Genomic DNA, 23069 nt, shown 5'->3' on the forward strand with positions numbered 1-23069 from the left:
GGCGCTACTGCTATTCGATTGTGTGTTAGACAGATTAAACCAATTATAAAAGTTCACCTAAAACCTATAGTGTCATTTTCGTCTCATAGAAAGGGCAACCCCCTCCTCGCCTGATCTCGTCTAGCTGTCTTTGGTGGGGGTGGGGAGTAGCTTGGGTTCCGTGTGATTTTTATAATAATTGTGCCTCCCCCTGACCATCGAGAAATCCATCCTCGTCCGCTTTCCCCTCCTCTTGTTTATCTTCTTTGAGAGACTATAGGCAAGCGCCATGTTAATACACCAAACCGCCCTAGACCATGACAACGGCGGCACAGACGAGAGAGGAAAAGCAGCGTTGTCAGGCACTGGCTCCTCCTAAATCGTGCTCCTCGGTTTCCGTGGAGCCTGGCTGCACATTCCCTTTGATTTTGTGAATGTGAGAAAGGGACGTACCTGCTAAGCAATCCTGTTCACCATAATCACAGACACTGAAAGTGCGGCGATACCTCATAAATGTAGCAGTGTTCACGATATTACTCTGCAAGAAAGCTAGCGCAAATAAATATTGCTACCGTGTGCTAATTTCTGCTGGGAATAATCTGTGAACAAGTGCCGATGATACAGAACCCTTTATTATGCTCGTTTAGCCGCAGTTTTACATAACTTCAAATCCAACAGCTTGCTCAGAGTGAGAAACGTGTCATTGGAGATCTATCCCTAACATAATGTAGAGCATATTCTACTGCATTGTGAACCACACGGTTTCTGTTTGTTATGGTCGTTGGTATTCACAACAAAGGACACATTTTTAATGTGAAACTGTCAGGGTCGTTCATTCATTAACTGTAGCCTATGTCCCTAGAGAGGGGCTTTATAAAGGTCGTCCTATTCTTCTTCCTGTTTTAATTTCTCTGTAGTCTGATATTCTGTTAATGGAAAAAAAAAAAAAATCTTTACATTTTCTTAGTGTGCAGCGGTCACAAATGTTTTGATTATGGGTTGTGCCCTAAAACGGCATGTGGTGGGTGGTTGTCGTCTGAATGAGCATTCATTTAAAGGGCGTGTGGGTTTCTTTGGAATGACTTATTTTTACTTAAATAAAATAAAAGGCGACATAAATGTTGTAGGCTATGTTGTGTTATCAAATGGCAACTTCGATTCACTCTAGGGGTATTAAAAATGGCCAAAAAGGATAAAATTGAAGTTGTTATTTGGCGGTTTCCAAATTTCATTTGCTAACATTTATAGGAAAATGTTTTGTGTGTTAACGAAATGCTTCCTTTGAGCTTTGCCAAACCTTAAAGGGACAGTTCACCCAAAAATAATAATAAAAAATCTGCCACACAAAATGAGATGTTATTCAGAAGTTGTATAAAAAGATGCAATGAAAGGGAAGGGTGACTGGATCGTTCACTCTCTAACATTCTGCTCAACATCTCTTTTAGTGTTCTGCTGGAGACAGGAAGACCGAACAACATGAGTACGTGAGCTAATGATAGAATTTTTATTTTAGGGTGAACTGTCCCTTTAAGACTTTTCGTAACGGGTAAACGGTAACCCAGAGAGTAGTAGCTTTGTAGGCACAAAATGATGACCGATTAACGTAATTCATCTACCGAATGCATTTACTGAGAAAAAAAAACACCATAAATAACATTAAATACATTTGTGAAACTCACAATGACGTCATAGAAGACTTTGGCGGAATTCCTGAAGCCCTCCAGTATCCCAGCATTCAATGCGCCCTTGCAGCGTATTGTTGACAAAGAAAAAGGAAACGGGGTGGGATTTGAAATAAATATCGTTAAACGGTAAACGGGAGTGAGGTAAACATATATTTACTCTTTCAATAGCGACATTAAATAACTTAATGTTAAACACTCTGTTATCTCGATGTTGCAGTATTGTTATGCTAGCATGCTTGTAGGTTAACCATATCAGTAATACGTCAGCATCCAGTGAACAATACTGAATATTATGTCTTTCTTTATGTTAAACTACTTTAGCCAGTAACAATATTTGCAAACCGAACGTCTTAAGTGCTTAATTACTGTGGACGAATTGAAATGGCAGAGCTTGCTAATCATTTTTAGGCAGAGACTCTACATCTTTCTTGCATTTAGTCTAACATTAGACATTCAAATATATTGTAGTTAAGAAATATTTGACATCACATATTTTAGGTCGAAAATTGACGCTTTAATGTACAGGTTTAATAAAATATGAATGTCCTGTTACATAGCTATAGCTATCTCTACTAATAGTCAGTAAAACACAATAGCCTTCAAGAGGACAAAAGGTCTGTCACGTCGTTATCCGATCTCCAGGATACAATCTGTAGCAAGCCATCAGTCACTTGATGGGGAATTTTAATATTATACATAAGTCATTTAAAGAGTGTTTTTTTTTTTTTTATATAGTCGAGCAGTATTTTCGTATCTGTCTAATGGGTGTATTTATTTCGATATTAGTAAAACCAAAGACCCTAGTCTTTGGTAAAACCCAGTTAAATGAATCTCTAGACTTGATATATGAGAGCAGACATCCTTGTAAGCTCAGCTGTCATGGTGTGTCATTGACCTCGTTGGTATGATGTTAGACGGTTAAGTTTGACGTTTATTTATTGCTTTAGAACGTATTGCGAAATCCTTGAGTTTCAGACGAATTCAGTAAACATGGTCACATGACTAGCCACGTGGAGGCGGAAGGTTGTTTTTGTAGAGATCTTGGCCATCATCCATTAGTCTTTATTACATTGACACTATTATCAGATTATATTGACATGTGCCTTGCCGTTTCCATTGGCTTTCATTTTAACTGCACATTAATATTATGTAACTTTTCAATTCATGCCTCTGTTTATTCACTTTTCTGAAGCATCCCTTGATTATTCTCATGTAACAAACAAGCCTAAGAGAAAAAGTTGTTACTTACCATTAGACTTGTTCATGTAATTTGCAATTTAATTGTTGTAGTAGTTCTCAGCCTTTTTTGTTTTATTACACAGATTTTGTCAAGTTGCCCAGCACTGTACTAAGGTTGTTTATTGCACAAAAATAAACAAAATGTTCTTCAAATCAAATATTGACATTTATTAATATTACCATGAACTACAAAGGCCTAACAATATGATAAATTATTAATACGTGACATATTGAATATGACAGTTTCTAAATGCATATGAATTCTGATCATTAAAATAGCAGCCGATATTTCACTGTAAAATATGTGTATCCTTTTTGTGATTGCACCCTGTAGTCTTGGTTTTGTTTATGGTTTTCAGGCATGAGTGACAGATGAATCTGTGCCAGAGTACCCTATAGTTTGATGGAATGTGCAGCTTTTGACGTCAAGGCTGATATAGGATGTGTTTTCTCTTCTTAAAAGTTGATAAGCATATTTATTTTGTTATCTTAGCTATGCAGTATGCACAATTATGTAGTTCGTTATGTTACATTATTTAGCCAAACAGAACTGGTTCATTTTTGGGTCACAGTTCACCAGTCGAGGACCACTTTTGGTTACACTTCCGTTCAAAAGTCTTGGGCAGTAACATTTTTTAGGCTCTTCTGCTCACCAAGGCTGCTTTTATTTGATCAAAAATACAATAAAAACAGTAATAGTGTGAAATATTACTACTATTTGTTACTGTTTTCTATTTTAATATATATTTTAAAATGTAATTTATTCCTTTGATGGCAACAGTTGTGCTGCTTAATATTTTTTGTGGAAACCGTGATTAATTTTTTTTCAGGATTCTTTGATGAATAGAGTGTTCAAAAGAACAGCAAAGTTCGAAGTAAAAAACTTAAGTACTGTTAAAATTAGATACTTTAAGACTTTTACTCAAGTCGTATTGGAATTGGTTACTTGTAACTTGTAGTGGAGTCATTTTCGATGTAAGGTATCAGTACTTTTACTCAAGTATGGTTTTCAGGTACTCTTTACACACTCCTGTTATTATGAATGGGAGAAAGTGCAACGCACAATATGGCAGAATAAGAGCCAATCGCCGAGCTCCGGTTCCTATAGAAACAGTCGGACGCGAACTTCCTATAGAGATGCGCTCTTAAGACTGCGCATGCGCATTAGCTTGATCCAGCCTGAAAATGCCTTTTTGTAGTCATGATTCGAGGTGTTTAGAAATAATATGTATGAGACAGTTGTTGTCAGATTTCATTGGTGATTTCAAATATGAAATTTAACTTGGCAAACAGCTTTGGAGAATTTGACGTTTCCCCATTCAAAGAGATAGGAGCTGCACTTGCATGCCTGAAAGGCGTTTCAGAGATGGCCACTGAGTGAAATGACTTGTCTTAAAGGGACTTTGATGAAACTATTAACATCAAGATCATCAAGAACATCATCAGGTTCAACTGTAGTGAAGAAGGCTTCAGGACGTCCATGAGTGTCCAGCAAGTTCCAGGACAGTCTCCTCCCTGGGAATCAGCTACAGAATCATACCACCACCAGTGCAGAGCTTGCTCAATACTGGCAGCATGTATGTATGAGAGCATCTGAATGCACAGTGAGGCCAAAACTTTTGGACAACGGACTTTTGTCAAGAAGGGCAGCAAAGAAGCCACTTCTCTCCAAGAAAAACATAAAGGACAGACTGAAATTCTGCAGGAAGTACAAGAATTGAACAGCAGAAGACTGGTGCAAAGTTATTTTCTCTGATGAAGCACCCATCCGACTGTTTGGGACATCCGGACAATCTATTGTCCAGAGATGAAAAGGTGAATGCTACCATCAGTCCTGTGTCGTGCCAACAGGTAAGCATCTTGAGACCATCCATGTGTAGGTTTGCTTTTCATCCAAGGGAGGCTCTCTCACAATTTTGCCCCAAAACACTGCCGTGAACAAAACGTCCTGCAATAGCAACTTCTCCCAGTGACCTAGGAGCAATTTGATGATGATCCGTGCATTTTCCAGTATGGTGGAGCACCATGTCACAAGGCAAGAGTGATAATGAAGTGGCTCTGCGATCGTTACATTGATATTTTGGATCCTTAGCCAGGCAATTCCCTGGATCTTAATGCCATAGAGAGCCTGTGTTCAGTCCTCAAAAGGAGAGTTCACACCACAACTATAATGATAACAGCACAGAGAAACAATATCGTTAGAATCACTTTCAGAACGTTTTTTTTTCCAGCTGATGAGCGATAAAAACATTGACAGCCAATCAGAATCCATCCTGCTTTAAAGAGCTCGAGCAATTCAAGTTGGAGATGACAAAACTTCAAATAAATACAATGATATCGTTTGTTGTTGTGGACCAGGGGTGTCCAATCCTGCTCCTGGAAGGCCTCTGTCCTGAAAAGTTTAGCTCCAACCCCAATTAAACACACCTGAACAAGCTAATTAGGGTCTTATTAGGCATACAAGAAACTTCCAGGCAGGTGTGTTGGAGAAAAACTCTGCAGGACAAACAGTGGCTGCATCCGAAAACTTAGGTAACTGACTTGTTGCCTCACTGCTCTATCAGGCAGTGACTTTCCAGGCAGTGTTTGCGCACGAAGGCACCTCACGAAACTGATTTCGGACAGACTTCTGAGGCAGCGCAACGGTTTAATGATCTTGAGCAAAATAGCACGATCTTTGGTGGTAACTAAGTGAATATTTAATTACTACAATAGTAATTCCTCTCTAGAAATTACATCAAAAGTGGAAAACAATGGTCAAAAACGTACATTTACACACAAACTGATCACCAGCCGCAACTTTCAGACGCCATCCTTATTTTTTAGCTAAACTGTCACAGAATGGAAAGCACAGGATTGTGGGATATCAAAGGCAGCGAAGGATACATCTATGCTGCCTTCAAAAATCGATCAGATGAAGGTATCTCAGGAGACAAGAAGTCAAGCTAACTTTGGATTCGGACGTGCCTTGATGACTTCCTACCTTGGAATGTGTCCTTCAAAGGCAGCATTTTTCAGTTTTTGGATGCAGCCAGTGGCCGAGTTTGGACACCCCTGTTGTGGACACTAATATAGTTATCGTTCTTGGTGTGAACAGGCCTTTAGGCAAGAATGGCTCACCATCAGTAAGGATTTGACCTAGAAGCTGATATCCAGCATGCCAGAGCGAGCTGCAGAGGTTATGAAAAAGGGTCAACACTGTAAATATTGGCTCTTTGCATATGCTGAATGTTTTTGTCAAATAAAAGCCTTTAAAACGTATGAAATGCTTGTCATTGTTTTCCAGCATACCATAGAAATGTGAAAAAATAATCGACAAATACTGAAGCAGCAAACTTTGCAAAACGTAAAATGTCACTGCCAAAACTTTTGGCCACAGCTGAACAGAGTGACTTAAGCCTTTTAATTCACACTGAACGTGAGTTTTTGTGTATTTTTGATATTCTGCTTTTATGACTAGCTTTGTTATTTATATTCAAATGTATTGTATTCCTGCCTTTTACTGTCGGTCATGATGAAATGGCTCCATTTCTGTAATTTCAGAGGTGAACGTCATGCTGCCAAAGAGCTGAACTGGCTGCATTTAGAACTGGATCTCTGCACCGTTACGGCCCGGCGAGGGAGTGGGAATACGATAAAGGGAGGAGGAAGTGAGCTCAGCTTGAGCCAATGCAGAAGCAGAGTCGGCAGCCTGACCTAGTGGAGGGAAGCCTTCCAGTGTTTGTGTTCCCCACTGAGCTGGTGTTCTATGCAGATGAGCAGGCTTCACATAAGCAGGTGCTCACCCTCTACAACCCTTATGAGTTTGCTCTAAAATTCAAAGGTGAGTCATACATTTGCTTTAGTACCCACGAGAACCTTCCTTTGTGTGCTGTAGTGGTCCTTCCTTTCTTACTGCTTGTTGTTTCATCAGTTCTGTGCACAGCGCCAAACAAGTATGCGGTGGTGGATGCCACTGGTGCTGTTAAACCGCAATGTTGCGTGGATATGTAAGTTTCCGGGTCTTGCACTTGAAATCTTTTAAACAGATTTCTGATTTCATTGAGCCTTTCAGAACCATTCATTTCTTTCAAACAGTGTGATCCGCCATAGGGATGTGCGGGCCTGTCATTACGGGGTGATTGATAAGTTCCGGCTGCAGGTGTCTGAGCAGAGTCAGAGGAAGGCCCTGGGCAGAAAGGAAGTAATGGCCACTCTGCTGCCCTCCGCTGCTCAAGAGCAGCCCCAGGTCCGGCCCCAAGAAGAGGAGCGCAGGATGAAGGAGCAGCTTGCCGACAGAGTGTTCTTTGAGCAGACTGCATTCCAGACAGGTGCATTTTACAGTCAACATGAATTCACATTCTTAAAGGGTTAGTTCACTCAAAAATGAAAATTCTGTTATTACTCAATCTCATGTCGTTCCACACCCGTAAGACTTTCATTCATCTTCGGAACACAAATCAAGATATTTTTGATGAAATCCGAGAGGGTTTTTTTTTTATCCTCTATAGACAGCAATTTAACCACCACTTTAGTTTTTGCACACAAAAAGTATTCTCGTTGCTTCATAACATTAAGGTTGAACCACTGCAGTCACATGGACTATTTTAATGATGTCTTTACTACCTTTCTGGACCTTGAAAGTGGTGGTTAATTTGCAGTCCTCGGGGGGATAAAAAAAAAAAAACCTCTCGGATTTCATCAAAAATATCTTAATTTGTGTTCCGAAGATGAACGATGGTCTTACGGTGTGGAACAACATGAGGGTGAGTAATGACAGTATTTTCATTTTTGGGTGAATTAACCCTTTAATACACATCCCTGGCTCTTACTGTGAATGATTCATAGGTGCTTGTATTTCCAAAGAAAAAGGCTTGTAATCTTTCATCAGTGTGGAATGACTTTCTCAGTCTTTCCAGCTCTCTCAATTATGTTAAAACCTTACCACTCCAGCAGCCATTTTTCACAATCCAGGCAATTCACTTAGAATGAAATCATGTCCTAGTCTTTTTTCTTAATTGAGAAACATGTTTTAGTCAGAGATGCATCACAATATGAAAGTAAAATGGGTTGTTGGAATTTGTTTCATTGGCCCCACAAAAAAAGAAGAAAGATTTTTAACTAATTATATTCCTTCAGAAATGTTTAAATACAAGTTATAAAATACAAGTTTCAATTTATTATTATTATTATTATTTATTTTTTGAGCAGTGGATTTTTATATTTGCTGGAAATCAATCTTTACCATATCTTCTACACAAAGAATCCAAAAGTTTCAGTTTTTGTTTTACAAATATTTCTTCATATACAGGTGCTGGTCATATAATTAGAATATCATGAAAAAGTTCATTTTTTTATTGTAATTTATTTAAAAAAATGAAACTTTCATATATTCTAGATTCCCTACATGTAAAGTAAAACATTTCAAAAGTTTTTTTTTTTTTAATTTGTTGATTAGAGCGTACAGCTAATGAAAGTCCAAAATCCAGTATCTCAAAATATTAGAATATTTACATTTGAGTTTCATTAAATGACCATCCCTACAGTATAAATTCCGGGTATCTCTTGTTCTTTGAAACCACACTAATGGGGAAGACTGCTGAATTGGCAATGGTCCAGGAGACAATCATTGACACCCTCCACAAAGAGAATAAGTCACAGAAGGTCATTACTGAATGGGGTGGCTGTTTACAGAGTGAAATATCAAAGCATATTAAATGCAAAGTTGACTGGAAGGAAGAAATTGGGTAGGCAAAGGTGCACAAGCAACAGGGATGACTGCAAGCTTGAGAATACTGTCAAGTAAAGCCGATTCAAACACTTGGGAGAGCTTCACAATGAGTAGAATGAAGCCGGAGTCAGCACATCAAGAGTCACCACACTCAGACATCTTCAGGAAAAGGACTACCAAGCCACTTCTGAAACAGAAACAATGTCAGAAGCATCTTACCTGGGCTAAGGAGAAAAAGAACTGGACAGTGAACAGTGGTCGAAAGTCCTCTTTTCAGATAAAAGTAAATTTTGCATTTCATGTTGAAATCATGGTCCCCGAGTCTGAAGGAAGACTGGAGAGGCACAGAATCCAAGCTGCTTGAAGTCTAGTGTGAAGTTTCTGAAGTCAGTAATGATTTGGGGGGCCGTGACGTCTGCTGGTGTTGGTCCATTGTGTTTTATCAAGTGCAAAGTCAATGCAGCCATCTTCCAGGAGATTTTGGAGCACTTTATGCTTCCATCTGCTGACAAGCTTTATGGAGATGCTGATTTCCTTTTCCAGCAGGACTTTAGCACCTGCCCACAGTGCAAAAACCACTTCCAAGTGGTTTGCTGACCATGATATTACTGTGCTTTATTGGCCAGCCAACATGCCTGACCTGAATCTATGGGATATTTTCAAGAGAAAGATGAGAAACAGTCGATCCAACAATATACAGATGATCTGAAGGCTCAATAGTGCCTCAGCAGTGCCACAGGCTGATCACTTCCATGCCACACTTCACTGATGCAGTAATTTGTGCTAGGAGCAAGTCATTTGCTGTAATATGTCCTGCCGATCAAGTATTGAGTGCACAAAAGAACATACTTTAAAGAACTTGAACTTTTCTGTTTAGCAAATCCATTTTTTGATTGATCTTAGGAAATATTCTAATATTTTGAGATACTGGATTTTGGACTTTCATGAGCTGTACGCTCTAATCATCAAAATTAAAAAAAAAAACTTTTGAAATGTTTTACTTTACATGTGGGGAATCTAGAATATATGAAAGTTTCATTTTTAAAAATAATTTACAATAAAAAAATCAACTTTTTCATGATATTCTAATTATATGACCAGCACCTGTGTATATATATATATATATATATATATATATATATTATTTTCTAAACTTTTTTTTTTTTACCTCTTTTTCTGTTTTCGAAATTTAATTTTCTTATTAAAAAAAAACGCAAAGAGCTAGAAGCTAAAATGCATTATATAACTCATAAATTCATAAACACACTTTTTTTCTTGAAAACAATGGCATACAATGCAAAACACTGATTGGTTTGTAGTGTTTCCCTACTGGGCCAGTGGGCCTTACTACACTGTAAAAAAGAACTGTTGGTTTAACTTAAAAAAAGTTACCTGGTTGCCTTAAAATTTTGAGTTCATTAAAATTAAAAATTTGAGTGAATACAATGAAGGCGATTGATTTAATCAACAGAAACTTAAAATATTATGTTACCTGAACCACATTAATTATCTAAGTTGATCTGACAAATGAAAAAAAATGTTGTGATAACAAATCACGAAAATAATTTTTTACAATGTAGTCAGTTTTAAAGGGATAGTTCACCCAAAAATGAAAATTATGTCATCATTTACTCACCCTCAAGTTGTTCCAAACCTGTATGAATTTCTTTCTTCTGTTGAACACAAAAGAAGATATTTTGAAACAGTTTATAACCAAACAATAGTGGGGCACTATTGACTACTATAAATAAATACTATGGAAGGCAATGGTGCCCCACAACTGTTTGATTACAAACAGTCTTCAAAATATCTTCTTTTGGGTTCAGCAGAAGAGAGAAACTCATACAGGTTTGGAACAACTTGAGTAAATGATGACATAATTTTTGGGTGAACTATCCCTTTAATGTAAACTCTTGCTGCTAACTCCTTTTCCCACTGGGTGGCATCAAAGAGCTGTATTATATTTTATTGTTAGGTGGTTTTCTTTCATTTTATAACCATCTGCTTCTTCCTTTTTGTATTCACACAGAGAGCCGTACAGCATCTGGGGGTCCCAGCCTCCTTACTGTCCTTTTAGGCCTGGTGTGTATGGCAGCCCTTATGCTCCCAACTCTGGGAGAACAGGAATCCACAGTGCCTGTCTACCTCCACTTAAGTGTTAACAAGAAACTTGTAGCTGCTTATGTTTTAGGTGAGTCACAAAAATGCATCATATTCCCAGTTTGATTGTATTCCGCACATTTTCACGGTACTTTCCCATGTCGCACAGGTCTTCTTACAATGGTTATTCTGCGCACTTGAAGTGCTCTTGGAAACAATCTTGCTGGATGGAACTAATAAGAAGATGAAGAGGGGAGATATGGACATTAACAGCCAGGAGGGTTGTGACGTTGGAGGGAGTATGTCTGAGAAACTCCCTGTAAACAGGAACTAACTTCTTAAACGATCATCGCAAACACAATGAAGACGCAAAGATCCATGGGCAAGGGGAGGGGGAGCGTTTTGTGTTTACAGGCCCAAAACCGACTGAGCTGGCATTAGGTTCGGCTGACTATTATGTTAAGTGGGAGGGGGTGTAGAGGAACATGAATACATGAAATTAAATGTGTCGTTATACGTCAATATTCAGTGTCTGTGAATTTCTGTTGCTTATTTCAAGGCTGAAAATGTTCTAGTGTTTGTCTACTGCTTAAACCTTATACAACATAAAATAAAGTAAATTGATTTTTAAAGGCATTTCCTAGAATTTTTTCATTCAAAAGTATTAGTAGTGACATCAATTATTCTTAATCATAGTTCTTATAGCTTAAGAATCAATATGCAACATTGCAGTGATGAATGTTTTAGAAATCACATGTGGCACAAAGAGCATTTAGATCTGCCTTCCTGAAAACTGACGTAACTAACATAACTAATGTAGTGTAAGGTTTGGACTGTAGAGGAAACAGGATTAGATATCCAGTAGGCAGGTAGTAATGCAATGTCTTATTTTGGGCAGTTACTACAAGTTTCAAGAACAAGATTGAACATTTATTCCTCTTTGCACCCTTTTCACATTATCAAACTATTATCAGAAACTAACAGAAACCCCTTTACAGGAGTTTTAACTAGTTTCTATAATTTAATCCCAGTATACTATAATGCAAGACATTGTGATATACGCAAATGTATACTACTTTTCAAAAGGTTGGGATCAGTTCATTTATTAGAATTTATTACTTTTGTTCAGCAAGGAAGCATCGAAAGTTGATCAAAAGTGACAGTAAAGACATTCATAATGTTGCAAAAGATTCCTATTTGAAACAAATGTCATTTTGAACTTGCTATTCATCAAAAAATCCTGAAAATAAAAAAAAGTTTCCACAAACTGTTTTCAACATTGATAAATGTTTCTTGAGCAGCAAATCAGCATATTGGTGCGATTTCTGAAGGATCATGTGACACTGAAGACTGGAGAAAGTTACATCTTAAAATATATTACAATAGAAAATTTTAAATTGTAATATTCCACAATATTACTGTTTTTACTGTATTTTTGCAGTTAGCAATAAAACATTAAGGATAACTGATGGATTTACAAAAGTTAATTGTGGAAATGCATCAGCACAGTCTGAGAAAAAAAAAAGACCACCTCTGTTATGACAATTGTGTTTTTAAAGACAAGATAACCACACAGAAAACACTGAAGGGCAGGAACAAGTTTGATATCACGAGACAAGGCAATAAAATAGCCGGACAAATAATTTATTTCTGAGATCTGAAAGTCTCTGATATGATGGGAACAAGATTTGTTTAGGAAGAGTAGAGAACAACTACACATTCTCACGACTCAGGTCTTCAATAGAGTTCACATGCTCAGGCTTTAAAAGTACTGTATGAGTCAACAGGACAGAGTAAAATCATTAAATAAAGAATTCGACACGTCCACAGGACAAAAAACAAACCAGCAAAGCAAACTACAAATACACTTCACCCATTACTACAGGACAGAATCTGGATCTACATGACCCACTTTTTTTGTTTGCAAAGACATTCAGGAAAAAAAAAAAAAAAAAAAAAAAAAAAATTTTACACTGCGGTTTCATCTTTTCTTGTGTGGGGAAGGAAGAAAAAAAAAAAAAAAAAAAAAACCACTTCCAAACCACTTTAAAATGGAAGGGGGGGGAAGAGGATTTTACAATCACTTTCTTGCACACAAAAATGAATTTATGATACATTATATCATGCTTGAGGAAATAAAGCAATTTCTTTTAATGAAATTTAGAGAAACCATTTACAAAAGAAAATACTATTTCCTAAAGTAACTACAACCCCAAATGAATAACTTCTACAATTACAGTTGTACATTTCTCTTATATACAAATTTAATGGCACACCATTTCAGTATCAGTAGATTACATTTAAAACTTTAACTCCACAAATGACTCTCGATGGGAGGGTTTCGTCTTTTTGCACTTCTTAACTATTAAACTGCCAAAATGGGTCAGTGTGAACAGCCTCTGAAAAACATCACTGAAAAAAAGCATTCAACTCTGTACCTGTAGAGCGAATTCTCCAAATGCTTCCAGAACAGAAACGGCAAAGCCACCGTTTGAAAATTAAAAACATTCAATCACTTAACCCAGCCCGGATGTTTTGCTCCATTGCCTGGAAGCTGTGAAAATAACAGTTGTACGCATGTATTTAGGTTGACAAACACAGGCAGTTTAGTTTCTCTGTAGTGTTCAAATTAAGGATTTAGTGGTTACCAACAGCTGCAATATTAAATCCCATCTGCATTAGTTGTGTACAGCAACCATAACATCATTTTAACAGAGAACGAAGTGCTAAGCTCTGTGAAAAATACATTTCCTCCACCCATTTGAAAATCAAGAAAAGGCAATTCCTGAAAAATTAAATATGCAGATTCAGAACAAAGCCCAAAATGATATTCAGCCCCTTTAAAGTGCAGTTGCACCGCTATTAAAACTCCAGAAGAGGCGGCTGTCAGTTTGCCGGTCAAGCGTTTTGCCACAAATCTTATGTACATACTTACATACAAATAAAACTAAAGCAAAAAATAAAAATAAAAAAAATAAGTTAAATCCTCATACACAATACCTGTTGGCAAGCTGAGATTGTAAATCAAAGGATGCACCTGTAGTTGTTCTCCTGTTTACAGCGGTTTTCTTTTCAAAGCGTTATCAAAAAGATAATTACTATATTGAGGGACCAAAAAAAACAAAACAAATATCCAAGATCCTCCTCTGTGATGTTGATCGCTTTGATACAGATCTATACATCATGTCTCGTCTATTTATAGCAGCTGATGCAAAAAGCATCCAAAGTTTCTCCATGCCCTTAGGGTCTGTCCCATACCGAAAACACTCCTGGGCCGCTTTTCTTTAAATGTAACAGGACAATTTGTGAAGAGAACAGAAGCCATGTTGGGAAGGCATTGGAAAAGAAAGTAAAAATGAGTGGATGAGGGCCTGAGAAGCAGCCCCAATCCTCCTCTGATGTCTGTGATCACTTAGGGGAAAGGTCCTGGAGGGGTGTGAGGGGAGAGTTACTGGAGGAGGGCGACACTCCTTCCATCTTGGCGGGCGAATCTGAGGATGAGCCAACACTACTGAGACTCCCATCCAAAAAATCTGGAGACAGACTGGTGGAGAGACAGATATAGAGCATTATAGACAGGCTTTTTTTTGTGCAAAATTTTCCATTTAAGCCACAATATTTTTGAATGTACTGAGCAGAAAAAGTGTCAAATGTAATCTCTGAAATTACTCCTGTGAGAATGTGAAACATTGATTTTAGCACTGATAGGGTTGAGTCGGTTGACACTTGATTGTAATTTCAATATCATGGCAATATTCAATAGCAAACTCTCTACTACACACTTTTAAATGGAGAATTAGCAATATAAATACATTTAATTGAATCTATAACATGCAGCTTTAATATTTTACAATATTTTAAGTAAATGCTTCAAGTTTCCAAAAATGATCAGTATTACAGAAATTAAACTAAATTAAACAGTGAAAATAGTGAGTATTCTTTTTTTTTTTTCTGGTCATTTAATATTAACTGACATAGTAGACAATGGAGCACACGTTTGTGATGGATGGATGTGGATGGAAGCACTTTGTTCAGCTCATACTCATTGAACCCTATCACTGCCATCATAAAGCTCGGATGAGTCAGGATATTTATTAATATTTCTCAGATTGTCTTCGCCAGAAACAAGTCATATACACCTAGGATGGCTTGAGGGTGAGTAAAGGTTGGGCTAATTTTCATTTCAAAGTGAACTACTCCTTTAAATATGGTTGTCAATCCAGAAACTTTGTAATGTGTAGTTAGCAGCATGAAAAATATATACAGAAAGCAAGCAAAGATCGCTGCATTATACACGAAGCTACGAAAACTCCTGTTATAATCAATGAAGCTGTCTGCACTGTGCAATGAATCTCTTATTGACCGTGTTTATTTTGTTGGTTATAAATGAAAGGAGTCGCAAGTGTGCAGAACTCAAGCTGAACAAAAACTTTGTCATTTTGAGTGGATTGACCAACTTAAACATCTGACTGGCCACTATGTTCACACACTCAACAGATATGTGATTGGCTACAAAGCTCAACGCTGTAAAAACACATGGTAAATAGAAACCTTTGAAGCTTTTGACTGAAGATAAAGCGTTTAAACACTCACAGGAGTGTTTTAAAACAGCAGGCTATCAGCAGGTACTGGTACTGCAGAATGGCAGGTCACATTTAAGGATCAAATAAATCTTTGGCGAGACAACATTTTGGTGGCCGCCAAGATTTTTTTAAACGCAGGAAAAACCCTGGTTCATAACCTAACAACATCCAAATACACATACTTATATAAATTTACTAAAAATTTATTAAAACAATAAGAGCCTTCTGCAATAACTCACCAAGTGTTAAGTTCAGGCAAGTGGGACACCTCTGTGGACAGCATGTTGGTGGTTCCCTGAAAGAGTCTCTTGGGTTGGCTTTCTGTCTCCATTTCACCTGAGTATTCACAGAAAACAAGGTTTATAGGTGTCCCACAAAGTTAAACATTACGAAAGCAAAAGTGTTATGAGCGCTCCTTTACCTTTGCGTTTGAGGTTGCCCATTATGCTGGGCCTGATGCAGTTGATCGGGCTCTGACTCCTCCTGTTGGGCAAACTTTTGATGAGAGTGATATCAGCTACTCGCATTAAAGTATTATATACTATTATGCCTAACATCGGCAGGATGACTGAACAGAACTCACCTGAAGCGGCGTGTTGGGCTGGGAACTGGGCTGGGCGTCAGACCGTTACTGCTCACCAGGATTTGAAGAGATGGAGAGAAACACTGCTGCTCATGTGAAAGAGAGAGCACGCAAGTCAGTCAAAGCATAAAGCCTTAAAAACGCTACAGCATCTTTTAGTAAATATCTTTAGACCAATTTATATATAAAAAAAAAAAAAAAAAAAAAAAAGGGAGGCGATACCTTCTTTCCTATCCCTCTGGTGGGGGAAGGAGCTGGAGACACAGGTACAAAATCAATCCGCTTTGGAGATGACGATGAAGATTTCTCAAGATCATTATCACTCTATAGAATCAAAAACACAATATAAAATCACTTACACAACATGACAGTATTACTGCTAATTGACCACTTCGTTACTAATGCAGTGTTGGAGTTTTATACTACCAATCCAGTCTGTTCTTGAGAGACTGGTGGCCCTGTTGACTCCATAAGCTTTTCTCTAGCATGCTTCCATTTTCTCTTCCACAGTCCCATCAATAAGGGAAAGAGGAAGTGTAGCAACAATGCTACTGCATGCATCAAATTATCTGCATAAGAACACCGTCTTAAATATTTTCAGCAAAATTGTTAAGCGTTTGTGTAGATTCATGTTTAACCTAAATTGCCTACCTACAATATTGATATACACACTGCTGTTTAAAATAGTGCTTTCAAATCGATTAATCGAATCTAACAAAAGTGTGTTTACACAATATCTGTGTGTGTGTGTATAATATATATATATATATTTTTATATAGTGCCTTTCCAGGGCTCAAGGACGCTTTACAATTATCAAGGAAGAGATAATACAAATAGACAATGATGAAAACAATAATGGACAGGGAAGCATACAGAAGAATAGAGTCAAATACAGAAATACAAAACAGGACTTAAGAGACATAACATAACATTCAGAGAAATATTAGTAATAATGCAGAGCAATCAATTCATCAAATCAGAGGTATAACATTCAGAAAACAGGTGAGTTTTGAGTAATGATTTAAATTCAGAGATATTATTAACAACAGAGTAAACGGGGGGGGGGGAGAATTCCAGAGTTTGGGTGCGATAGTACTGAATGATCTGCCCCCCATTGAAGAGAGGCGATGCCGAGGAACAACGAGAAGGCCAGAGTCAGAGGAACGTAGTGAGCGAGTTGGTGTGTAGGGGATGAGCATATTACAAAGATAAGAGGGAGCCAAGCCATGCAAAGATTTAAAAGTGAGCAGGAGAATTTTGAATTTAATACGGTAGGCAACTGGAAGCCAGTGGAGATCATATAAAATTGGGGTGACGTGAGCAGAACGCTTGGTATGGGTGAGTATTCTAGCAGCAGAGTTTTGAATGTATTGTAATTTGGAAATGCAGCTGGCAGGTAGACCAATGAAAAGGGCATTACAGTAATCAAGGCGTGATGAGACAAATGCATGCATGACAGTTTCAGCGTCTTTGTTACTGATAAAGGGACGGAGTTGGGCAATGCGACGTAGATGAAAGAATGCAGATTTGGTAATAGAGGTAATATGAGACTAAAAGGAAAGGGTGGAGTCAATGATTACACCTACATTTTTAACAGTATTGGATGTTTTGATGTGAGAACCAGCAATTTCACAGGTGAAATTGGTAGAAATATTGCTGGTAAGTGAGGGAGTTCCAATGAAAATAATCTCAGTTTTGTCCATGTTGAGTTTCAGAAAATTTGAATTAAGCCAATCTTTTATGTCTCTCACACAAGCGGAGATTTTGTCAGTTTGTCAAATATATATATATATATATATATCTCTTGTGTAAACAAACTTGTGTTAGATTCGATTAAATCGCGATTTTAAAATTCTTACCAGACTAAGACTCTCCTCCCAAGACTGGCTCATCTGCATGGCTGCCTGCACCTCTCTAGATCAATCAAAATTAGGGGGAGAGGGGGGGAGAGAGAAATGAAGAGAGGTGTCACTAAATACTGACATTTTCTCATCTAACCAATGACCAGAGCTGAGCAGTTTCATAAAAGCCCTTATTTGACTGTACACAGAATAATGATGAATGTTATGAACACTGGAAACAAACAAAACCTGCTGTCAACAACTGATAAATGAGAAACCAATGCCTTGGGGGTTCAGCAGATGTGAGCTCTTACCGTTCATGAGCAGTTTCACGGTTCATCACATCAACACCCTCTTCCTAGAAACGAGCAAACATATGAGAAACCTCATATGAGGAAATAATCACCAACACTGTGACTTCATACATATCTATAAATCTGTATGTTGGAGTGCAGTACTACCAACCAGCCTAATCCTAAAAGACTGGTGGTTTGCGAAAACTCCAGTCTAATTTTAGCATGTATTTTTAAACACACTCCCATATGCACATTTATGAGTGGTAAGTCTGACATGCTTTTAAGATGATAGACTATGAAATATGTTCAAAATATGTTCATATGTCATGGTGTATCGATGCAAACTTTGTACCTGTTTGATTTTCTGTAGTCTTGTGCTAGGAACACGTACTGGCGAAGATGGAACCTAAAAAGAATAAGACATCCAATAAGCAAACTGCATTAAAACAAAACATTAATTCACACATTCTGAAACATGCTACATACCACATTAGGTCGAACAACAGTAGTACTGTTTCTTCTGCTGCGGAGAACCTCCCTCTGGAACACCTGTGAAGCATCACTGAAGAGAGAGAGAACACCTGTTCAACATCATGTACTAAAAAAATTGAATGGAAATCCTTTGTCATTGTATTTTCTGCATACAACGAAATTAGGATTGGATTGAGATGTGAGCTCTGCACTCAAAAACAGATGCAAATGAACGCGAGGGATGGAGTTTAGGCACACTAAATGTTTGGAGAAGTCCTGCATACGACACCAGAAAGTCGTCTGTTGTTTCACTGGAAGGTCTAGTTATTACGTTTTGATTAAACATTACAAGGTTAAAACATTTTCCAAGTCATCATGAAACGACTAGAGTTCTATTTTTCTTCTTTTCTTAACGCTTCTATGGCTATATTCATGGCGAGAGACGTTTAGTTAAAAAACTAAATAAATAAGATGCTTAAGATTCATTTTTCTAAAAACCTTAAAACTAAATTTGGATTTACTTGGTTAAAAACCTCTTCAAAAGAATCAACAGAAAACAATTTTCTTAAAAGGGTAGAAGTGTTACCAGAGTTATATTAAAAATATCCTGGCTCGTCTAAGCTCTATAATGGGAGTGATTGGAGTTTTTGAAGTCCAAAGTGCATCCATCGATCATAAATGTACTCCAAGCGGCTTCAGGGGGTTAATGAAGGTGTTCTAAACAGAATCGATGCGTTTGTGCAAGAAATATCCTTATTTAAAACATGACATACTACACGTTATAACGTAGGACATAGCGTAGAACGTCATTATGTACTACATCATGGAAGTTAATGCTGTCGTGCTGGAAGCTTGTTCTTTTACTTTATAAAGTTTTAAATAAGGATATATGTGTCTTACACAAACGCATCGATTCGCTTCAGAAGGCCTTTATTAACCCCCTGGAGTACATTTCATGATCGATGGATGCACTTTTTTGGACTTCAAAAACTCATCCTCCAATCACTCCCATTATAAAGCTTGGATGAGCCAGGATATTTTTAATATGACTCTGTGTTTGGCTGAAAGAAGAAAGTCATATACACCTAGGATGGCTTGAGGGTGAGTAAATTATGGGGTAATTTTCATTTTTGGGCGAACTAGCCCTTTAAGACACACAAGCCCCCTCATAATGCTTCCATCTGGAAGGTTTAAAGTCCAAATTTTCTTTAAAATGTTTATAAACGCTCCTTTATACCAGTGATAGTGTGAATAAATGAAGAATAACTTTATGTATCTGTATAATTGTGTTTCTATGAGAAGCCAAAGGAGAATTTCTACATTAGTTGACAGTTTCCAACTAACTAAAAGTGTGTAGGAACTCACCAAGTCTGGGAACATACCCATAATGCCCCAAAGTTTTGTGCATCCCTGTTCGCAAACCCATCTTAAGCTGGAAGCTGTGGTTTCCAAAAACCAGTCTGACCACTTTAAACTGGTATGGCCAGTTTGGACCAATTAAAAACAAGTCTGCTACCAGCTTAAGCTGGCTCTTTCAGCATGGTCAAGTAGGCAGCTCACCAGGTTGAGAACCACTTCCGACATGTTCATGTACGAGGTCACATGTTCATTAGAAGCTCCAGATGAACATAACATACCAACATAACACAGTAACTGCTCTAAACATAACAGGAAATGAGACCAATCCTCACCTTAGGCCGTTTATCATGGGTTCGCTGTTAGATCGTCTCAAGTGCCCTTCGCTCTGAACAAGTGTCGATGGGATGTCCAGGTCCAGCTCCATCTTCTCTTGCGACATGATTCCTTGATTGTTCATCGTTATTGTCTTTGTACATATGCCACAAAAAGCACGTAGGTTGCAAAGCTACATCGTTGAAACGGACGAATCAGATCAATGTCTTAGTTTACTATGTGCATTTTGCAGCCTATTTAGAAAGACAGGGGTTTGTGTCGTTGTTGTTAAGGGTCAATGTAGGTCTCGATCAATCTCTAAAGAAATGATCCGTGGGTTTCTGCAAACCAACATTCTGCTTGTTCGACCAGCACCGAGTATCTTTCCAGAAAACTCTCCACTTCTGGTCCAAACTTGTAGATCCAGCGGCTGGTTAGCTGCGAGCTAATATGTGAAAGGGGTTTGGCCCATGCACACTATTCCTGTGCTGTTAGCTTAGCTTGATGGCGGACAAGCACCACAACCAAAGCAGCTCCAGACAAGTTTAGGAGTATAGGATGCATGGAAAGGCAACATTCAAAGCAGCAAAGCACGAAGGTTAAGTCATTAAACCGTGAGCGCAATCAATTCCAAAAGCTGAAGGCACAACAATGTTCAGCTGGCCATCATCATGTTGCTAACTAGCTTGCAGTCCGTGATGGGTTGATGTGCAAACGCATGTAAATCACTAGACAAGCGCGCGGTTCCTCTCTGGCATCTTCTATTTGCCAATTTGGCGTGTCAGTATCTAGTTGGATGAGTTTGTAACTTAGTTGCGTAAATCATAGGTTAGCATATGCTGTTTATCTATTTTCTGGATGCCGCAGCGTACCCACAGCTCAGAAAAGAGTCCCGCCCCTTCTGTCCCTACCGTTCTGACCGACGGCATCGTAAACCAATCAGAAACTCGATGGCCACCGGCGTGCCTTTTTGAATGGCAACCGTTCAGAGAATTAGCCAATGAAATCACATTTCCTGGAGACGTTTCCTTGGTACGTCTTATTGTGCCCCCGCGCACGCCGTTTAACGCATGCGCACTCTTTTTGTTGCTTTGAAAAATAAACTTTAAACTTTTTTTTTGTAATTAAGAGAGATTTTGTGAGATTACTTGTGAAATATTTATATCACAGTTTAACATTATGAATTTGCAACATATTGGATATTTTAAATGTGCAATTCTACTGTAAATTTGGCATTTATGGTAGTTTATAAAATTGGTCTTCTACTTTCAGCTTGTCGAGCAAATTCTGTTTACTAAATAGCTAAAATGCTTCAAAATAGCCTTTGATTTTTCTTAAAAAATAATAATAAATTGCAGTGACTTGACGCCTGACCATACTTCCTTCAGTATGATTTTCACCAGTGCATCACTGTTGGCCTTAGTGTATTTTTATCTACTACTACTACCAAAATAATCACACATACCAACATTTTATCTCCTTTTTGTAGAGTTTTACATTAGATTTCTCAGAGATGTGATGCTTCTGAGAAAGAAAGAAGTTATTTATACTTGTTATATACTTGTTATATTATGTCATTAAATTGTACTGAAGTCAAATAAGGGAATAAACCTTTAATTAACTTAATCTTATCCACAAATATAGCTCAGATGAAACGATAACATGGAGTTGTCAAGAAAAAACATCAAAAAAAATAAAAAAAATAATGTCCTTTAATTTAAGCTGAAGTTAAGGACAGTTAAAGACAAATAATATCATGTTTTACTTATTAAGTTTTACTTAATTCGTTTCTACATGACTTAGACCTTGACTTCCGTCAAAACATGTCCTGCATATTTAACTTCAGCGTGTGATGACGCTCTCCACCCTAAACCCAATTTTGCATAAAATAGCTTTACACAGAACACACCAGCAATGAGCAACACTAGAGTCACATGTTTCTTTACAGCTCACTGCAAGGCCTCTGTCTGGCAGCAGACAATGTTTCTTTTCTCTTCTTCTAATGAGAGACACAAGATTTTCAGCCAGGCGACTGCAAGGTCATTAAGCAGGTCAGGTGATGGTAACTTCGGCTGACTTTTGTAGAAATAAATCACCTCTATTAAAATAATAATAATAATAATAATAAACTTATTAGGAAGAGAGTTGTTTGTTTAAAGGTTTAGATAGTGGAAAAGCTTAGAGAACAAATCAGGAAGGAGACAACAATGGCTGCATTAAGCCTGTACCAAACGTTTATGGAAACAATTATGAGGTTGAATTATAAGATTATATGGGTTTTATTAGAATATACGCCATTAAATCCAGAAACTTTATTTGTTGAGAGAACAAGTTGGCTGCTTCAAAAGGCATGACAACATCCTGAGGGGATATAGTGTGCCTAAGTAGTAAACGTGCCACGACACTGCAGTTGCACTCCTCCTCCGTTACTCTATGGGGGATGTTGTACAGCTCACGCTCCCACAAAGCTTTGCAGGAGACCATACAATGAAATTTGGTGCGTTTTTTTACATTTCGGCGCCATTTTCGATTGGACCCGAGGTAAGTTTGGATTTTTTGAGGAATTATTTTTCAGGATTTTTCCTTCCTTGTTCTCACGCTGTCAGGTTGTGTGCTGTTCATTAATTTCTGAAGCGTATGACCTTCCGAAAGAGACGGAGGTGTTTAACGCGCCTATTGGCGTTGAGTCGCCTTCACTACTTTTGAGCCTTTGTTTGAAAACGGTGCCGTAGTTGTGCGCGCGGAGAAAAGTATCACACTTTAAAGTAACTTTGTCTACTACCTTTTAGTACATGATCATAATCTGAAAGTTGTTTCATTTTGACTCGTGTCAATGAAAAGTTGTCGTTTTAATCGTTTGTTTGTATTTAACTTTCAATTCTCAATAACCAACATCCTCTTTTATTATTA

General features: G+C 37.8%; 2 protein-coding genes and 1 non-coding gene across 6 annotated transcripts; 1 reads left to right on the plus strand and 2 right to left on the minus strand.

Annotated features, from left to right (window-relative positions):
- Positions 1 to 1555: 1555 nt before the first annotated feature.
- On the plus strand, positions 1556 to 11345 carry mospd1 (motile sperm domain containing 1). Of its 3 annotated transcripts, XM_051859577.1 has the most exons (7): positions 1557 to 1805; positions 6190 to 6321; positions 6447 to 6726; positions 6817 to 6892; positions 6981 to 7213; positions 10643 to 10804; positions 10883 to 11345. In XM_051859577.1, exons 3-7 carry the CDS (start codon positions 6573 to 6575, stop codon positions 10912 to 10914), a joined length of 657 nt encoding a protein of 218 aa, XP_051715537.1. In that variant the 5' UTR covers positions 1557 to 1805; positions 6190 to 6321; positions 6447 to 6572; the 3' UTR covers positions 10915 to 11345. The 3 variants fall into 3 exon arrangements, with proteins under 3 accessions (XP_051715536.1, XP_051715537.1, XP_051715538.1); XM_051859576.1 differs by lacking the exon at positions 6190 to 6321 and having other exon boundaries at positions 1556 to 1805; XM_051859578.1 differs by lacking the exons at positions 1557 to 1805; positions 6190 to 6321 and adding an exon at positions 5411 to 5435.
- Positions 10881 to 21115, minus strand: pabir2 (PABIR family member 2). Of its 2 annotated transcripts, none has more exons than XM_051859574.1 (10): positions 20180 to 21115; positions 18504 to 18579; positions 18370 to 18423; positions 18036 to 18079; positions 17740 to 17794; positions 16102 to 16203; positions 15880 to 15965; positions 15718 to 15791; positions 15536 to 15632; positions 10881 to 14257 (listed from the first exon to the last, which is right to left on the minus strand). In XM_051859574.1, the coding sequence occupies exons 1-10, from the start codon at positions 20302 to 20304 to the stop codon at positions 14122 to 14124; spliced, it is 849 nt and encodes a 282-aa protein (XP_051715534.1). In that variant the 5' UTR covers positions 20305 to 21115; the 3' UTR covers positions 10881 to 14121. The 2 variants fall into 2 exon arrangements, with proteins under 2 accessions (XP_051715534.1, XP_051715535.1); XM_051859575.1 differs by having other exon boundaries at positions 15718 to 15779; positions 20180 to 21112.
- On the minus strand, positions 16284 to 16440 carry LOC127494898 (small nucleolar RNA U109). Its single transcript, XR_007925011.1, has one exon. It is a non-coding gene; the product is annotated as a small nucleolar RNA U109 (small nucleolar RNA).
- Positions 21116 to 23069: the final 1954 nt, after the last annotated feature.

The sequence above is a fragment of the Ctenopharyngodon idella genome, chromosome 14, assembly GCF_019924925.1.
Source record: "Ctenopharyngodon idella isolate HZGC_01 chromosome 14, HZGC01, whole genome shotgun sequence".
Lineage (NCBI taxonomy): Eukaryota > Metazoa > Chordata > Actinopteri > Cypriniformes > Xenocyprididae > Ctenopharyngodon > Ctenopharyngodon idella.